Source organism: Tamandua tetradactyla, chromosome 5, assembly GCF_023851605.1.
Source record: "Tamandua tetradactyla isolate mTamTet1 chromosome 5, mTamTet1.pri, whole genome shotgun sequence".
Classification (NCBI taxonomy): Eukaryota; Metazoa; Chordata; class Mammalia; order Pilosa; family Myrmecophagidae; genus Tamandua; species Tamandua tetradactyla.
Window position 1 is genome coordinate 38,644,166 of NC_135331.1, and position 19,908 is coordinate 38,664,073.

At 34.9% G+C, this 19,908-nt stretch overlaps 1 protein-coding gene across 1 annotated transcript in view; it reads right to left on the reverse strand.

The window, feature by feature from the left end:
* The window catches only part of LOC143684064 (procollagen-lysine,2-oxoglutarate 5-dioxygenase 2-like), a 116,318-nt gene that overhangs the window by 17,368 nt on the left and 79,042 nt on the right, over nt 1-19,908 (reverse strand). Inside the window, 6 exon segments of the mRNA XM_077160730.1 lie at nt 2,372-2,476; nt 4,161-4,282; nt 5,725-5,850; nt 8,677-8,778; nt 16,427-16,524; nt 17,665-17,728. Coding sequence (XP_077016845.1) covers nt 2,372-2,476; nt 4,161-4,282; nt 5,725-5,850; nt 8,677-8,778; nt 16,427-16,524; nt 17,665-17,728 — 617 coding nt within the window.

Consider the following 19,908-nt stretch of genomic DNA (forward strand, 5'->3'; position numbering starts at 1 on the left):
GAACTTAAATTGTTGCTAATTGGAACAGGAGGTATAAATTGGGTTGCAAAGGCCCTTCCAGAGTCAGGGGCCCCCAGGTGACAGTTGGGATGTTATGTATAAGAAAAGTTTTCTTGGGTGGGCCGCGGTGGCTCAGCGGGCAAAGTGCTTGCCTGCTATGCCGGAGGACCTCGGTTCGATTCCCGGCCCCAGCCCATGTAACAAAAACGGAAAAACAAAATACAATAAAGCAAGAAAATGTTTGGAAATGTTTCCCTTTCTTCCTTCCTTCCTTCCTTCTATCCTTCCTTCCTTCTCTCTGTCTTTCCTTTAAAAAAAAAAAAAAAAGAAAAGTTTTCTTTCTTAGCAGTGATAAACTGCTAGCTTAATACTAAGGAGTGATGTGGTAAATACATACCACGGATTCATTAAGTAATTTACTAAGAGAATAGTTATTAAGTACCAAAAACAAAGTCATAAAATAAAAACATCTAAATATTTTTCAAAGCATATGTGCAAGAAAATTACTACCCTACCCTACTGTTCATGAAAATCAGGAGTGCAAGCCTGACAGTGGAGGGCATAACTCCCAGGGTTGAGACTGGCCCTGGGACAGTGGGATCAACACCGTCTTCCATACTAAAAGGGGGAAGAAACATAGCAAAATAAGGTATCAGTGGCTAAGAGAGTTCCAATAGAGTTGAGAGAGTATTAGGGAGGTGACTCTTATGTAAGCTGCAGCTAGATATTGCTAATTGCCATGGTTTGCCACACCTCAACTAAGGTCATTCCTGTTAACTCTAAAGAATGCCTAGGGCTCTAACTGAGACTCTACAAGTGCCATTACTAAGTTTACTTTCCTGAAATCTATAATAACCTCAAGAGGATTCCTGGGATCAGTTTAGCCCTGACACCCAGAGGGGCCAGCCTCTCCAGGAACCTCCTCTAGTTTCATTACCCTCTCCTAGATGCTGACACCCCTTTTCAACATGAAAAAGTTAGAATGGGCATAGCCCAAGGACCCCTATAAATAAGGAATAGGATCAAAGGAGAAGGAGGAGATACAACAGAGGAGATAGGATTTAACAAACGAGTATGGCTGCTGAATCATTATAGTGACGTATCTTTTAGCTTTCCATGTTTTGGAGTACTAGAAGGACAAACCTGAAAATGTGGAATGGTAACCCACACCACCAAACTATGAAACCTGTTCTTTAACTACTCTAAGTCCGTTAAAACGTACTTTGAAAATTATTGTGCTTTCTTTAGTTATATGTATTTCACAATAAAAATGTTTTTTAAAAAGCATGTATGCATTATACATTACGGCATTTCAATCAAATTCAGAGGAAATGAATACTGCAAATTCAAGAAAAAGAATTTCCCTGGGTTTTATGAGTTAAAATTACAACTCTATCTGCTATCTCTAGGGTAACCTAACTGCTTTTCCTGAAGATCAAAACCTTATTCATATATTTTGGAAAATTACCTGCAATTTATAGACAGCTATCTTCAAAGTGTGGGGCTGAATATATAGATGGCTTCTGAGAAGTCTCAGATTTTGAAGTAAAAGCCATGAGTTCTCAAATTGACAAACTGTAGTAACATCTTTTATAAATAAAGTAAGATTTTTCATGTATATTATTCACCAAACTAAAAGCAGTTATTCTAGCATTTCATCTGCTAAACATTTTATCTGTAATGAAAAATAATCCCATTTATATATGTTAAGTACCTGGCTCTTAGTACTTTTACATTAATCGTGGGCTGGTACCAGTAGGAGCAGAAATAGTAACAACATGTGAACATTAACATTACAAGTGGATCTACATGGTGGCTTTTTCCATTCCATTCACTTAAATAGAAACAAGTATTTTCCGGTGGTAATTAGTACGGTATTAAGGAAAAAAGCTACTAAGATCTAACTGTGAAATAATTTGTACCTATGAAATTTCTTTTGATTCTTAGAACAACAACTCTGTATACAATAATCAGACTTTTATCTAAAAGTATTATGGAATTCTACTTTAAAAATTATAGGGAATAAAACAATTTAAAATTTTATTGGTATGAGATACACAGAAATTTCACATAGCTTTTAATAGAAAAAATAGGTCAAATATAATTGATAAACATTACATTTGTGATTGTAACTTTGTGACTAACAGTAAATATTCCTAATTGTTTTGAGGTTGTTTTCTGCTTGACTCCTTTAGAAGAAAATCAAGTAATTCAATTTGAAAGTTTACAAAGTTTAGAAAATAACCTACTGTGAGTTCCCTGTTTGATAAACACAGATAAGTAAAGTGTGTTTGAAAAACAATACCTTACATACATAGTCATGGGAAATGATTAACATTTTAATAATTAAATACTGAATTTTAAATACTACCTGTTTTGTTCAATCAAAATTTTTAATGTCCTTGGATTTTTCAAAACAACATCTGCATCCAAACTAAAGTAATAATTACACTTTTCATCTTGACGGCAAAAATCCCTGATATTGACAAAGAAAATGAAATCAGAATTAGGCAAAGTAAGTATCTGTTCGGTGAAAAATGTTAAGATACAGCTTATACGACAATGTTCTCTAACAAACTTTTCTATTTAAAATGGTGAGATAGCATATCCACATAAATATCTTAAATTTCAAAACGGTCCATTATCAACACAGATATTCATATGTAGGTCAACACTAAAATTGTAGGTGAGGTAAAATTTATTTCCAAACCACTAAACTTTCTAAGGAATAAAAAATCCAGTTAGAGTAGTAATTTATAAATCGGTATTTAATCCTTTCTGGAGGGGAAAGCAATTTATTCCCACGTATTTATTAACAATAGTTTGCTCAAGTCACAAAATTTTTGCATGCACACATAATGCAAAATCTTATTTATCCAATAACTCGGTTTCAAGTGAATCTTGGAGATTATAATAGCGTGCAACCCTTTAAGACTTTTAAAAACTGATTTGCATAGAATTATTTCTAAGATAGATACTTTTCTGCTTTCTTACCAGGGGATAAAGCCTGTGATGTATGTTTTCCTGGAAACTTTGGAGTGTCATCATTAGGAACCCTAAGGATGAGCCACTCAGAATTCAGGGATGATATGTGAAATATACCCACATATTATGTCCACTGTGTCTCACTGTGTCTGGGGTTCTCCTTTCCTAGTTCTGAGATCCCCTCACTCTGCTATTGTCACTGTTTAACTCTGTACTACATTCGTTTCTAGCAGGACACCAGAAAGGAAAGCTTGTTCACATTGTGCAAATAATTAGAGAAAATAAGTTCTGATTAGGGACCAAAGAGCAAAGAGCTCTCCAATTAATAAATTATGGAACCTTAGCATTATATCTGTTTGATTCTTCAGAGGCCTGTTTTTCTCCCTCTCTCTGCATCTCCAAACCAGGCAGAACCCATCACTCTGGACCGTGAGCGTCCACAGTAACCACAGTAAGAGGCATTAGGATTAGCAGTAGATAAGCATAGCTCCTGCTGAGATGCTTATTCACCATTTTATCAGCGGCTCTTAACGCACTGCTAATATATTCAATTAACATTCATTGAAAAAAAGGATTATTTCTACTATTACCAGAGTTTTGTTTTTGTACGGAAGGATTCAAAAGGCTAACAGAACCCCAAATCAGTCTTCTGGGGATTACAATATTTACCCGGGTCAGTAGGAAAAATTAGAAAGCAAACATACCTCTTCTTTCCCCACAATCTGAAACATACACTTTTTTTTTTTTTTTGCATGGGCAGGCTCCAGGAATCGAACCCGGGTCTCTGGCATGGCAGGTGAGAACTCTGCCACTGAGCCACCGTGGCCCACCCTGAAATGCACACTTCTATCACACATACCTTCAATTTTTTAAACATTTAAATCATTGCCATACCCATCTCACACTATTGATTTCTCTGTATGTTTCTTTTTAAAATTGTGATCTAAATTTCATTTAATAGCTTGATAAAGTGTTTTGACTACTAAACCATTAAAAAACAGTAAATAACTTCCATGACCTTTTACATGTAAATATATCAAACATAGTAGGTACATGCATACACACACACACACACACACACACACAAATGACACACCCAAGTTTAGATACTGATTTGAAAAAAGGTTTTTTTTTCTTAAAGCTTAGTAACATTATTCACATTTATTAAAACTTACATTCCCATGTTCCTTGCTTCAGCTTGACTTAGATTTTCTTCTGGTCCCACAATTTTTATAGTATTGATTTCATGCTTAGCTTTATCAAAAAATGCCATGATGTCCTTTTCATGATAAACTTCCTGTTTGGACATAGTTCCAAAATTAGAGAGAAAACAAGACAATAAGAAGAATAAGCACTCATACATAGGGATTGTTTCCTATTCAAATTCGTGAATTCCACAATGCACATATTCCCTTGATACAAACAGAATGACAACATTAAACACCTGCCATATGAAGAACCCGAAATAAGAACACAATATTCCTTAAAGAGAAGATACTTCAAAATTCTTTCAACATCTACTGTTAAATAGGTCCTTGCATAAATATTTAAATCCTAGGTACTATAAAGTATGTCTAACTGAACAAAAAAGGCTTGCAGCTAAAGAAGTTTAAACATGTGTTGTCAACACCCAGGGAAAATTGTCTACTAAACCTAATAAATCTAAGTTGTAAATATAAGTAATCATATTTTTTAATGAAATGTTAGGATATTCTTTGAAGCCAGAGAGAAAAATTAATGGCCAAACACAAAATTTTGTTTCTACAAGGAAAGGGGAAAGTTTAACAAACTTATTGTTAGGGATATATTTATCAAGTCTCACTATTTCTGAAGAGCTTATGCTTTTCACAGTTTATTAAAACCATTTATCACATAAAAGCTGCAAAGAGTTAATTTAAAAAAAAAAGACAATAAAAACTGCTGGCCCCAAGGAGTTTAAGGTCCTACAGAAAGAGGAAAAACATATATAAAAGCACAAAATATAAAAATAAAGTATTGTAATGATTCATGTTTTAAAACTTATTTTAGTTGGTTTCCTGCAAATTGAAAATACACTGTGGGAAAGGTGAATGACTGGCTGGTAAGTACTTTAAGAAGAAAGGACAATGGTATATGAAAAGTTCTAGGACTGAAAAGAGAAAATATCAGTGTTCATATCTATTGAGTTTTTCTAAGTGATGTGAAAGTAGTAACTGTTTTAACAGGAAAGAGACAATTAAATGGAAACTACTGGGGAAAATTGTTTCTAAGTTTATGTTTGGGAGGTTCTGAATATTTTTCAAAGAAGTGACAGCATCAGAAGCCTTATAGGAAGAACATGCCACTGTGTGATTAATCAAAACAATACTCTACCTGTAAATTAGTTCTGATGCTACAGTATTAAGTCACAATTTAATGACAGTTCTATAACAAAGTTCCATGCCCAAAGGCAAAGGACAATCAGACTTTTTGGCAATCTTCATTATATATTGATTTGAGCCATATGAAAACTGCTCATGTTCAACCATCTTTAATCTACAAAATAGGCAGTTTCATGTGGCTCACCCCAATATTATGATATTGGCTTACAGACTTTAAACTCCTTATATCCTAAAAAGGCAGGGCAGTAATTACTCCAAAACTCTTCACTCAGTTTAGCCTCATGAATTCTTTTAGACATAAATAAATAATAAGAAACAAAGCGTTCCAAAGAAAATAAAAACAGTTTCTGCATAAAATATCCACTTCTCAAATACTTACTTTGTTATGGATAAAGAGTTTAAGCGCTTCTTTTGGGTACTCCATTGTCAACAATAAGTCCAGAAATCGAGGTAAGAAAGGGGTTGGTTGCTCAATAAAAACACCTACTGATACATTTGGATATACCTATGCTTTATGGCAAAACATTAAAAAAACTCAGTACGGTTTTAAGTTCTATTCACCTGTTATAGTTATTATACAGATGTAATTAAGGTACTGACTTAATTTAACATTTCTTTTATGGTAGCTCTTGAGAGAAACTTCCTACAAATATGAATGCTACTTTGAAAGCTTGATCTAAGACATGAGAATGTAATTTGTGTTTCCCTTTTTTGTTTTCATGGCTTGGAAAATTCAGAGCTCAAGAGGTAGCCCAAATAAATAAATCATGGAGAACCTGCAAACTTTTATTTCTACCCCAGAATATCCTCTTTAATCTCATTTTACTGGTAGTTTTCATTTTCTTTCATTATTACAATGAAAGCTATTTCTCTTTTACCCATGCATTTTATGTTATTCTATTCATCTGTTTCTATTTATTTCCTTAAATCTTCTTTGAGCATGTTTTAGTATGCAGTTTATCCTCCAGCCACTGCATACTTCTGAAGTATCCATCATATGTCAGTCTTTGCAGTGGGTAGCATTTATAAAAAGGCAAGAGACCTCTGGCTGAAAAACTTACAGATGGAGGGAGAAGACAGAAACAGACATAAACCACAATAGAACAAAGCTATTACCAGAAATATAGGAAAAACTTCAGTATAATGGTTTTGTAAAACCGTGGCTTAAGGTCTGAATTTATGGGTTAAAGATTTTAGAAGTACAATGAATGCTAAATGTTGAATTACATTCCTCTCTCCATCTTGTCCCACACAGTACTTCATATTTTCTTCTGTTATCTGCATTAATGGTTAACATTGGTTTGCATTGAAGTATACCTTATACCCTTGCACTTTAGCCTCTCGTTTCATTCACACACCAACGTATTTATCATTAAATGAATGAACAAATACAAAGAACTAAACACAAAATATTATCCCAGAAGTTCTCAATTTAATACAGAAAATAAGAAACAATGGATTAAATGAGGACGCATTTCATTTAAATTTCACAAAAATATTAGAAGTTAATTATCCCAAATTTACATAAAGAAAATAGGATTTAGAAAAATTAAGCAACCCACTATGCATCAACTAGTAATAGTAAGTAAAGAGCTGAGATTCATCATGCTATATCTCCATTATTAATCTACATTCAAGTTTTTATAGTAATCAGAGCAATGCTTTAATTAACCCTCATTCTAATGCTCTGAGATGCCACTATTATTTCTAAAATAAAGAGATTAGCCTATGGTCACATCTAGGCATGCAGCATTATGGTTTCAACCACCCACACGATTTTAATTTTTATATCCGTACTGCATAATAACTACACATAGAAATCACAAAACAAATTTATTTCCCATGATAGAATGAATTGTTTTCCTTTCTAGCACAGTTTGACAGGCCGTAAAACAAAATAGCTTAAGAATCAAGTGACTTATTTCTACATGCACACAGAAAAAAAGATTAAAATATTTGACAAAAACATTTTTTCTACTTTTACACCTAAAAGTTTATATAAAAGGAAATAAAACAAAAAAGGAAGAACTCTGTCTCAGAAGGATAACACTACTGTCTGCAAAAAAGATCAGGGTAAATGTTTAAACATCTTTGGGATGCAACTTCATTCAGAAACATTCTGGCATTCTTTCCAGATAGGAAACTTTCAGTTTATTTAAGAGACTGGCCAAAAAAGACTTATTTTCAAGTAAAATAGGACTCTAGTCAGGAGCTCCAAAGTTACTCTTTGTCTTCCTTTTAGACAGTGATAGGAACATTAACTACTTAATTCTGGAGCTTGATTTTATTATAGTAAAATTATCCATGCATCCAGGATTTATGAAGACCACATTCCAGGGAGTTTTACTTTTGCTTCTATTGCCTCTCCTTACCTGGCATGCTGTAGGCACACAATAAACCTATGGTGAATGAATGAATGAATTTGCTTTAATGACAAAATCACTCTCTAGAATCCAATTGCTTGTACACATAATATTCTTCCAAGTTACTAGAGTAAAATTTTTTGGAAGAAAGATGCTATTATGGGATATCCTAAAACTGCTCTGGCTGATGATAGGACAAAGACCCATAGCAATATTTTATAGATAAATAATAAGTATTCCCAACTGTTCGCTCACTTCCAAAGCATAAATGATAAAATATAGCTATAATACCCTATGAAATATGTATTAAGACACGCCATGCTTGGCTTACAGTAGGTATGTACTTTACTATAAGCAGAACTGCACAATGAGTCAGGGGGGTCTAGAACCAAAGGACCTAAAGCATATATCCCTCCTCTAACCCTTAAAAAGTGTGTACCCTTATAGAAGTTACTTAATCTTTATGCAACTTCATTGTCTTTTTTGTAAAACTGAGTCAACAGTACTACCTACTAGCCTCAAAGGTTTTGTAGTATTTAAATGGAATACACTACTTAAAGTACTTAGAGCAGTCCCTAGCTATATAATCATATATTATTTTTTAAATGATTAACTCTGAAAAGCAAGCACAAAACAAATCAGTCCATAAAAAATGATGAAGCATTGAAACCATTTTTTCTCAATGCTTTGATCAAGTTAGCAGACTAAAATGAAAAAAGAGCACCCAATCATTGTAAGCTATTAAATATTCAGAACAAATACCCCCTTTTAGCTGGCTTTACTTTCAAACCAGTTCCAAAATATACAAGTCTAGTAATTATTCTGAGTGGTTCTATTTTAAGTTTTTAAATTCATTATCTGCCGTACAATCAAAACTCTAAGTTAATTTGCCTTTTTCACGACAAAGCACTGTATTTCATGACAATGTACTTTTATTATTACATTTCACACACAGTCATTCCACTTACATCTACTGCAGACAAGTCAATTACATCCAATAAACAAAGGGTGCAGCCATTATCCTGTGTCCAGGCATTAGGAATATAGTTTCCAAAATAATTCAGTAGAACCTAGTAAATGAAAGAAAACTATGTTAACAAGCAAAAGCCTTTCCCATTAATGTGCCTTCATTCTAAAATCATTCGGCTTCAAAGCAAGTTTTTTGCATTAGGTACATTCTTTTAATAATTCCACCATAATTTACGACCTAAAGGTTCACAGTGTGTAAACAACATTCTCTGAAGACAATGAGTCATAAAACAAGGAAAAAACTGTGTGGTGACATGTAAAACAACGCACATGTTGTGAAGAGTAAGGAAAAATATAGGAAGATATAGAATTAAAGAAATACAGGAGCCAAACAATGAAACACACGATTTTGAATGGGCGAATGGGACCTTATTAGCAAAAACAACACAAATAAGGGCAGTCATATGAATAATAACTTAGTAGGTAAGATAAAATGTGTACATACCCAGTGGAGACCCTAAGCTGTTGGGGCAGTGACAGGATGACCTCACACTACATCATCACACAAAGCAAACACTGAGCAAACTTCATCACCTACAGCCCTAAACTTTTTGGCACACCAGATCCTCTATAAACCAGACTTCTGGGCAGTGATTCAGGGCCACAGACTTCAGGAAAAGGTAGCTTCCAGATTGAAAGACATCTAGAACACGCTCCTAACTGCAGTTACCGCACAAATCCTAAGTAAAAGTAGAATATTTCCTCACACCCCTTTCCGATTTCTCAGAGGAACTCCTTTGTGACTTATCTCTGCCTCTTCTTAGGCATCACTGGCACTCATTTTATCTGTAAAATCTGTCCGGGGCGGGGGATGAAAGAGAGGAAGGGAAAACGGTATACACACAAAGATTTGTTCTGAGTACACTAAGTATACCTCTACACTTTAAATATATTAGGGAAAATTCTGACTGACAAAATTACTACTCTTCCTATTTTCATATTTTAATATAAATTTTAATACCTAGTTCTAATGTGAGCATTTGTGGCTTTTTACTGTTAATTCTTTCATAAACTATAATTATCTCACCTCAAGATAGTGAAACGGTAGTAAGCCAGCGTTGACTCATTTCATATTACTGTTTAAAAAGCACCTGAAAGTATCATATTATTCTATAATCATAAATTTTTCATTAGAAAAGTGAGATGAACTGAAAAGGAACAAACGTATGTGCATTAAATGGGGCAGTTAAAAACGTACACAAATGCCAACCGGACTTTTCTAGCCCCCTAAGGCCCGGAAAGAGATCCCAACTGGTAGAAAAGGTGACGTAATTAGTCTGGTACCATTTACAAAATTTCTCCCAAGTATTTGGGAGTCTGCCCAAATATTTCTATTGCACTACAATTTTGAACCAAAAGCTATTGAAACAAGGTTACTATTAACCAAAATGGGAAAATTTGGGGGGGTTACACAAATAATGTGGATGTAATAACATTTAAACTGTATGGCACAATCAGAAGACAGATGAATAACACATTCCCCATTTCTTTTGCACTACATGATAATTCAGGAAGTGAATTATAAGGAAATATGTGGTCATAGCATTCATTAATGATATTTCAAGAGTCTAAAGTTTTCCACCATTAACAGTTCATGTGGTCATTTTAATGTGCCTCCAAAAAAAAAAACCCCCCAAAATTTTAATGTTAATTGTCAAAGTAAAGATTATAAATACAAATATTAATTTAATCACACACATTCATTAACATATAAGGTATTTGAAATAAAGAAAATAGATTAATGAGAAAGTGGATCCCTTAATCAAACCATGGTTCTATTTCTAGTGCTTGCCCATGCAAAAAAAAATATCCTCGGAAAGAATTTTATTTCAAAGAAGAAAAAAAATCGCCATGTCGCCATTACAAAATTCCCATCTATGTATAAAAACTTCAACTTTTCCCATTTCAAAACTCTTGTTAAAAATTAAACATTTATTTCATGAACTATTGATCATTCAAATAGTATTCCTATGTAAATATTAAAATGACCAATACTCTGAGAAGGCTTGGCAAGTAAAAGACATTACTTTGAATTTTCAAAATTAAAACTTGATTTTGCAACATTTCTTCATTCTGCTTTTTACCTCAAGTTAATTTTCATAGCTAATTAAAATATTCTAAAAACATTACTTTTGACTGAGAGTTTCACTCTTTTGATATCTCACACACAGACTGAGTTAAAGCACTTCAACCTAACATCAACATCTGTTTTCTTCATAAAAACTGCAGACATTTATGCTGGCAGCTTTAGAAGTACAGAAACACTGTTTATGTAGTTAGGCTGTTCATCTGGGCAGTCCCTGGCTAGTAAATGGTAGGATTTTTTTGGTACTTCTTTCACAATCTCAAAATTTTTCCAACAATGATGTCATTTTCATTGGTTCAGAAACTTTTCCAAGAAAATTCCTTTTTCTCTCTTTTTTTAAAATCATACAATTACTGAGGTTTACATTGATCCCATCAGAGAATTTATGCATAAAATTAACATTCTCATTTTTTATTGCAGCTCAAATTAGTTTCAGAAATGGTTCATTTCCATGTGCAAACTGGGTGACTTGACGGTCCTCCACTTAACTTTAATTTCATAATATACATTATCTAAAGATGTATATCATCTGATACTTAAAAGAAATTATTGGACATTAAAATAAGCATCTTATCATTCATTACAAAGGATAAATAAACTTCAACAGTAAAAAGCGAAGTTTCAAACCAGAAACCACCGTTTCAATCCAAAAATCTATAGATATTATGTTGCATATGGACAAGTATGAACATAGCTGCATAAAATATGGAAACATTTAAACAAAAGTAGTCACTAAAGAACACAAAATTGTTTATACCCATTATGAAAAATATGAATGCTCAAAGATATATACTGAAAGGTCATAAAAATTGAAAGCATCTATGGATCAAAACAAATATGGGAGGGTGATGGGATTATATGGGAGTTTAATTACGAATATGCTATTCCTAATAGCATAACATTTAGAGAAAGTGAATAAGTAAGAAATAAATTCATTTTTATGTATTCTGTTCATTTACAGATTATGTGCACATCTTTTAATGAAACAATCACTTAAATATTATCATTTATCTCAATATTATAGCGTAAAACCACCGGAATTATAATTCTTTATGCAAAATGAAAGTTAATCAGTCAAAAAATATTAACAGTCACATGAAAAATCCTGTCACCTTTTGTAAAGTTTAAAAAAAAAATTACTTAAACAGCAGGGTGCAAGGGGGTAGCTCAGCGATAGAATTCTTGCCTGCCATGTGGGAGACCCAGGTTCGATTCCCAGTCCATGCACTTCCCAAACACAAAAACCAAACAAACAAACAAACAAAAATTCAACAAATGGTGCTGCAATCACAGGACACTCACATGGAAAAATAACGAAATGTGGCCCCTGCCATACAGCATACAAAAAAAATTTAAACAGGACACTGTTTTCTTTCCCCATTAGCATGGACACAGGTGAAAATGTGGTGCATTTAGATACCCCTAATCACTTTATCATAACTTGATAAAGTATTAGCATTAGTTAATGTTTATTTACGTAATATTTTCTCAATAGTTAATGTTTATTTGCATAGTTTTTTCTCAAGTGTTTATTATAAGAAACATCGTTTTTATAATTAAAAGCTGACTATATTTTTTTATTACCAACTGGAATCATGGGAAGATGGACTAAATAGGGTCAACATCATCACACATATTACAACGCCAGTAACAGTGTAGCCTAAACTGAAAACGCTTCCTAGAAGACTTAAAATTTCTTACCTCATAGTTCTTCCTAAATGATTAAGGATTAATTCTCTCTTCTGCTGATAAATCTATTTGCTACTATTTTAATTTCTAGTTAGAGTTATCCTGGGATTTGGAGAGAATTAGTGATCACACTGAAATCACTAAACATCATGCTTTAACCACAAAAAGTAAATTAACAGGACCAAGCACACTTTTTAAAGATACCTAAATTTGGTTAAAATACTACGTTACCGAGCAGGAATAATTTACTATTTAGTTATGCGAGACATCTGATTGTACAAGCAAGCTCTTGCTTAACTAGTGGCAGGGTTATCATGAGCTAAAACAGAAATTACACACACACACAAACACACACACACAGACTAAAGTACTTAGCAGATAAAATTTGTCAAATTTGGCTAGGGACATTTACAGTGACCGACAGCAAATTTATGATGTTTTTCATCCCACCAGAAAAAAAAAAAGTCTACCTTAACACTTCTACAAATAATGCTAGGTCACTGGATTATTTATAGACCCTCGCATTCAATTAAGATTTATTAAAAACCTAATACATGCCCCCGATGTATTGGCCCCTGAGGAGACAAAAGCGAACAAGATAGAAACGATTTCTGCAATTTCCAGGCTAAAGGCCTAATAAATAAGAGAGACAGGAAAACAGGCAAATATCACCTCGTCTAGCATGTAGTATATATAACAATGGAAGAAGTTCCAAATGTTACAAATGTACAAAGAACACCTGAGGAGTAATGACTAAGCTAATGCCTGAAAAAACAGGACTCACAGGGCTGGAACACAGGGGCCGGATTCCAGAACAAGTGAAAAGCATGTAGAGACAGAGGAAGTATGAGACTTTTGCAAAATTGAAAGTAACTCGTATGACAGAGGCTGAGAGAGAGATTGAGTGAGAGAATGCGTTTAAGTGCAAGACATGTGAGCGTGAATGTGTAAGTGTCAGGAGTGGGGAAGCGGAGGAGGTGGTGGGTTAGAGACCACCAAAGCCTTTGGTACAGAAGAGCCTTGTAAGACACGTTGAGAATGTGGAACTTCACGCCCAAGTCCATGAAAAGGCATTTTCCAATTAGTATTAGGCAGAAAATGCTCCTTTCAGATGGCTTGTGGGCAAGTGCCACTGGTGGGAGACTGCTTGCTGCTTGAACTAAAGAAATTTCTACGGGCACAGAGACCATTAGGTAAAACCACTGTACACAGGAGCTGGAAAGGATGACATTTTGACTGAAAGTGAGAGGTGTTTAGAGCCCTAACAAAACCCAGGCTGTGGCTCACCAGAAGAAATAGGAGGACGCAGGATTAAAGATCATGCACACTGGGTATATATGACCCAAAAATAAAGGTAATAATTGGGTATTCACACATGGAGCTCAGGAGAGAGGCAGGAAATAAAGCAAGGATCAAAGCCATCAGTATTAAGGGAGGGTGTGCAGACATGGGAATAGAGCAAATGACCCAAGAGTGTGCACAGAAGGAAAGGGAAGATGCCTGAGTCAGCCACTAGTACTTACTGAAACAGTAGAGGAAGAAGATAGCACTGTCTCTCCCAGCCCTCTAAGCCCCATGCACAGAGTAAACATTTTTAAATGTATATTAAAAATGAAAGAGACAATCCTAAAGAACACCTAGGGAAATATGTAAGATTCCACAAGGGTTCCAGGCACTAGAATAACTTTCCAGAAACCTACAACCTCCAGACAGGTCCCTGGTCCAGATAAGTCCTGAAATCTAGCCCGGCCTCTCCAGGACATCAGCTAGTTACATTTTCCTAGCCCATATTACTGACAGACCCTTCCCATATGAAAAACTTAAAATTGCCATAGCTTGAACAACCCCAAAGAGAGGAATGGAAAGATCAAAGGTGATGGTGGAATTATACATAGAAGATAGGACTTAACAAATGAATATGAATGCTGAATCATTACATTGATATTTCTTTTAGCCTCCAGTATTTTAGAGTAGCTAGAAGTAAAAACTTAATATTTTGAAACTGTAACCATGTCAAAGTCTGAAATATGTTCTACAACTAATTGTGGTGCTGTGCTTGGAAATTTATAGCTTTACTGTATATACGTTATTGTTCACAAAAAAAGAAGGAAAAAAGTCAATTGTGATAAAAAAAAAAGTATTTAAGCCCTCTAGTCTCCTATATTCTAGAACAGCTAAGAAGGAAAAATATGAGCGGATTGTATGGTAGCCCATGACAAACTCTGGGATCTGTTCTGCAGCCTAGTTGAAGAGTGCTTTGAAAGCTCTTGCTTTTTTATTTCTTTCTTTGTATATATGTTACACTACACAGTAAAAAAAGTTAAAAAAAAACAAAAAAACAATGAAAGAGGGGCAGGCCACAAGGCTCAGTAGGCAGAGCTCTTGCCTGCCATGCAGGAGACCTGGGTCTGATTCCCGGCGCCTGCTCATGCAAAAGAACAAAAAAAATGAAAGTGAACAAGAGAGTTGAAGAGCAAAGGCCAAAGTTCAGTAGACAAAGCAGTAGAGGTGCACCATCGAGGCAGAGGTGTTTCAGGTAGGACCGAATGTGATCAACATTGTCAAATGTCACTGAGTGCAGTACAGCCCAAGAGTGTCCACTGCTCAACAAGGATGTCACTGCAGACCCCAACAGGAGCACGTCCCAGGTGGTGCAAAGGGGAGCGTAGTGGCAGTGAGTTGTCTCTGCTTTCAGGAACTTTGGCTGCGGAGAGAAGTGGGGGAGAGGGAGGCTCTGGAAGGAGACATGGATTGAGGAGGATGTTTTGTTTTGCTTCCTGTTGACCTGGTTTTTGTCTTGTTTATAGACAGGAATTCCTGGAGGCTCTTGAATGCTGATGAGGAGAGAGTAAAGCTGGGAAGACTGATGTAAGATAAAGAGAGGAGAAGACTGCTTTCTAAGAGGGCTAGAAGGGCAGGAAAAGCAAAGTGGAGATATTAACTAGAGAAAAAGAGAAATCTACCTCTTTCATCCTGATGCCCCTGAGAATGGGTGCTCTCCCTTAAATTCCCCTCCATGTCTATAGTATTTTCTTTTTTGTAATTTAGATTACTCATTCCTCTGAAACAGCCAATTACCCCCAATCCTCTCTAACCGCAATGCAAATGTTCCTGTTAATCTCTTTTCTGAGTACTTATGAGTAGACCAGACACCACAGCATCTCATAACTTGTTTTATGTACAGCTTTACTAAATACATAAATACACACACGTATATTTCTATATGTGTGTATATATGCTTATGTATTTGTATGTATGTATATATTCAATATATGCATATATCCCAAGATCTTGAAAATAATATTTATTTCTTAGCACTCAAACTCTCCACGTTCAATGCAATTATGATCCGCTTTGATTTGATACCAACAATATAATCTTTTTATCTATACATTTTGCAGTCAATAACATTTTCACCAAGCTCAATAAAATACATATGAACCAGGAAAGCATTCAAAATTTCATCAATCCAATTAGGTTTGTCAGCTGTAACCCATCAACTTTAGCCTAAAATAAACGGATCCCAATAGTAACATCATTGTCAATACAGAAAATGGCAATGCTGGCAAAACAGAGGGTCCCTGCTCACCTGAACAATTCTTATTCAGAGAGGATGCCTTCTCTGAGGGAAATGTAGCTTACTCTCCAGTTAGAGAACGTTATTAAATGAAACACTAAAATAAAATTTATTACATATAGAAAGAAATGCTAGCACTCTGCTGAGGAAAATCAGATTTGATAAATTTTAATGAAACCAAATCTACTTTATAAAAGAAGAAGCCAGTAAATTGCTGGCACCAAAATAAAGCTCTTAAAGAAATCCAAAAAAAAAAAAGAAAAGAAAAAAGATTCCACATATTGTTCCATAATATACTTGTAAGAATTAAGCAGTCAGGTAAAAATCTGTGACTCACCTTGGTAGGTCCATTCCCATTAATTATTACTGGTAATGTTTCATAAAATACATTCTTAGCTCTGGCTTTATCATTTTCAAATTTCAAAACAACTTCATCTGGGTTAAAAAAAATAAAACAGATTTTAGGCATGTAAAATGGGCACTGTGTGCATTTGTTCTTCTGAGACTTCTCATGCACGTGACACTCCACGTGCAATGATACTTCTATAAACTTTGCCAACTCCAAGTCAGCAGATACCCAAAATGAGGGTTGCACAGACACAGACAGGTTCCGAGAGCCTCACTTACTTTACCTTGACGGCAGCAAACTGACTGAGGTGCTAAGCCATGGGGATGACAGGTAGAAAGAAAACATCTTTACAATCCTACCGCTGCCCCCTAATAGTAGGTGATCTCAGATAAGTTAAATTCTCTGAGTCTCAACTTATTCATCCGAAAAATGAACTCCTTGCGTACCGTATCAAGATGATAATGCTAGGTGTACGGTGAATAAAACTCTTCCAGGCATAAGCAAGGTTGCTACAATTGCTCACACAAGATAGCATTTCCAGTTCTTGAACGTCAGGCCCAGTACAATATTCTAGGAATACAAAAGTCAGAGCGGAACAGTTTTCTGTTTTCAGGTTTCCTTTCTCAGATTTCCTGACTACTCCAAACCAAATGATTTCCATTCTAAGAATCCTTTTACTGTATGAAATTACTTAATGAATTGCAGTGTGCTGCAGTGTATTTTTTTATTTTAACATATTAATGCATTCAAGTATTTTAATTTTGATCTACCAGTTAATTACTTTTTAATGCATCTTATTAAGGTATTTGGATATCTAGGGAAACACACACCACATGCACATACAATTATATAGATTAATGAGCTTCCACAGTCTACCTCCCTACCTATCACCGGTTACAACTTTCCTGGGCAATCCAAAACGCAAAGAACTTACACTGAAAACTTTGAGATCATGAGATGTAATTAATTCATGAGTATAACTATGGTCCCCAGATTATAAGCTACTAAATTTTAAGTTACCTAAGGCTAGAGACTTGTCATTTTTGCACTAGACTTAGGAAATTATTTTAATTGAATGACATCAACCTTAGCTCAAGTTCAGTATTTTTAAAGGTTATAATTCTATATTGAGAACCTTAGTTACAGTCCCAAAATATAAAAGGAAAGATAGTTGAAAGCACAGATATTCAATTATACATGAGCAACACATTATTTTGGAGGCATACCTATAGCTCCATTTAAGGTTTGAAATATTTTGCATTTGTGATCCAATGTGATGTTAATAGCTTCCTAAAAATAAGAAATAGAGATAATATTGAAAATGACAATGAAACAGCAAATTATACTACCATGTTAATACAGTTTGTTTTCTGGGGGTATTTAAAAATCCAATGTATCAATGATCCCAGCAATATTCTTCAGAAAGGCAGGAAGCATATAATTTTATAACTGGTAGAACTGGAAGATAAAGGATACGGTAATCATCGTGCTCTTTGCCAAATATATCTACTTCTTATCTTGTGGCTAGTTCTGACCAGTGAGTTGTGACAGAAGTGAAATACAGCATTTCCAATCTGAAGCTTCTAACTGCCAGTGTGAAGTTCTAGGTGTGTTTTTTCCCTCTAGCACATAAGCCAGCATGAGTTAAGGCAGCTGCTCCATCTGCCAAGGTCCTGTGACTACAACAAGCGGAAACACCCTGCTACCCTGCAGCAGACACAAGCAGGAGACATAAGCCGCTGTTCTAGAGATGTTGAAATTGGAGGTTATTAATGCCGCATAACCTATCTGTCCCAAATGATACACCAGGTTTGTGATAAATCAACCTTATCATATAGATTAATAAGATTTACAAACCTCATGATTCTCAAGACACAAGTTTTTCAGCTAGATTTCCCTGCCCTAATAACACCCTCAAATTGTCTTTGCATGCTAACTAGATAAAATGTTATGCTTCGCGAGAAACGTAAACAAGATTTATACAAAATCCAGCAGTGCAATTTCAGAGGAAGTATCCCAAAGGAAGGACAACCAAATAAAACTCAGTATACATCCACAGTTGAATTACATTTAAAAAAGACAAAGATCATGGTGTATGGGTGAGCAGTCATGCCAGAAGTAGGTTTCTCTCTCAAATGAAAGACTGAGTTCTCTGTCCGGCTGCGTGAGGATCAGAAAAGGAAAAGTGAAACAAAGAGACGATGAAAAATAAATATTTTAAGAACGAAGTGGCTTAAGTCTTAAGCATCTAATGAAAATATTTAGATGACAGAAGTGTTTTACTAAGCCAGAAATGGCAAACAGTAAAATACACTTATTTTTTTTTAAAAATCTTACGTTTTCTGATGGAAATACCTGCAAATACACAATCCAGTGAACTTTAAAACTGTATCCATTGCATATATTGTAAATTTAAGGAATACCAATTTACACTAGGTAACTAACTATACAAAGCATATTGTTGAATTAGAGAGCCTTGGTTTTACTTTTTCTCCAAAGTTCTACTTCACAAATCAGTCCCAGGCCCTCTAGGGCCAGTTGCAGACTGCTTATTGTCGCTGACACTCCACCCTTAATAAAAGAACTTGGATTTATAGTAGGGCATATTGGTGCTTGAAATAAAGGACAAAATGTTCTTTGCAAATTATATGGGGCCACAGAAATAAGTACCAGTCAAAGATTAATATGCGCAATGTTGTTTAAGACTTCTAGAAAGGCTATTCAAAGACAGTTGACTCAGCTAAGAAGGCCTCTAATTTACTGTTCCGTCTTTCTGTTGCCTGAAATACAGATGCAATGATTGGCAAGGAGGTTACACTGAAAGTGGGAATAAGTAAGAGCCTGTCCCTCTTGATAACATAAAGCCACCATAATAGTCTCATATTCTTTACCTCTAGACTTCTGGCTGTGTATATGTGTGATAAAGGAAATGAAATAATTAAATTATATGTCTATGTTAAACCCCTGCTATTGTAAGTTGCTCTATTTGTAACAACTGCAGAATTCTTATTAATAAAGGGAGTAAGTCTCTGTCCACTGTAGTCTCATGGATCCATAAGCCGTAACCACTTTGGAACTTCTTTATTATTTCTAAATCTCCAGGCTCCATTCTGTCAAAAATTCTAAGCCTCAAATTGACTATAATGTTAGATAGGAAATTTCTAAAGTTTTTACTAAGTGATAAGTATCTGTTCAAGAACTTGGCAGAAATCATTCTCTAGAGTCTTCGGGATTTGATTATTGCCGCTTTAAATGCCCAGGCTCAAAATCTGTGATTACATGATTTTGCAATTATAAGGCAGTCTTAAAAGGAAGTATGTAGAAGAATTAGTGGTGTAATGTTGGTGCAAGGGCTGCCATTTCACTTACATCAAGCAATTTCAACAAGTACTTCGATGTAACTATACAACAATAGCAGTGCTTTGCATCTTTTCTCTCCTCCCTCTGCCTACTCCATCCGTGCTTGGCAA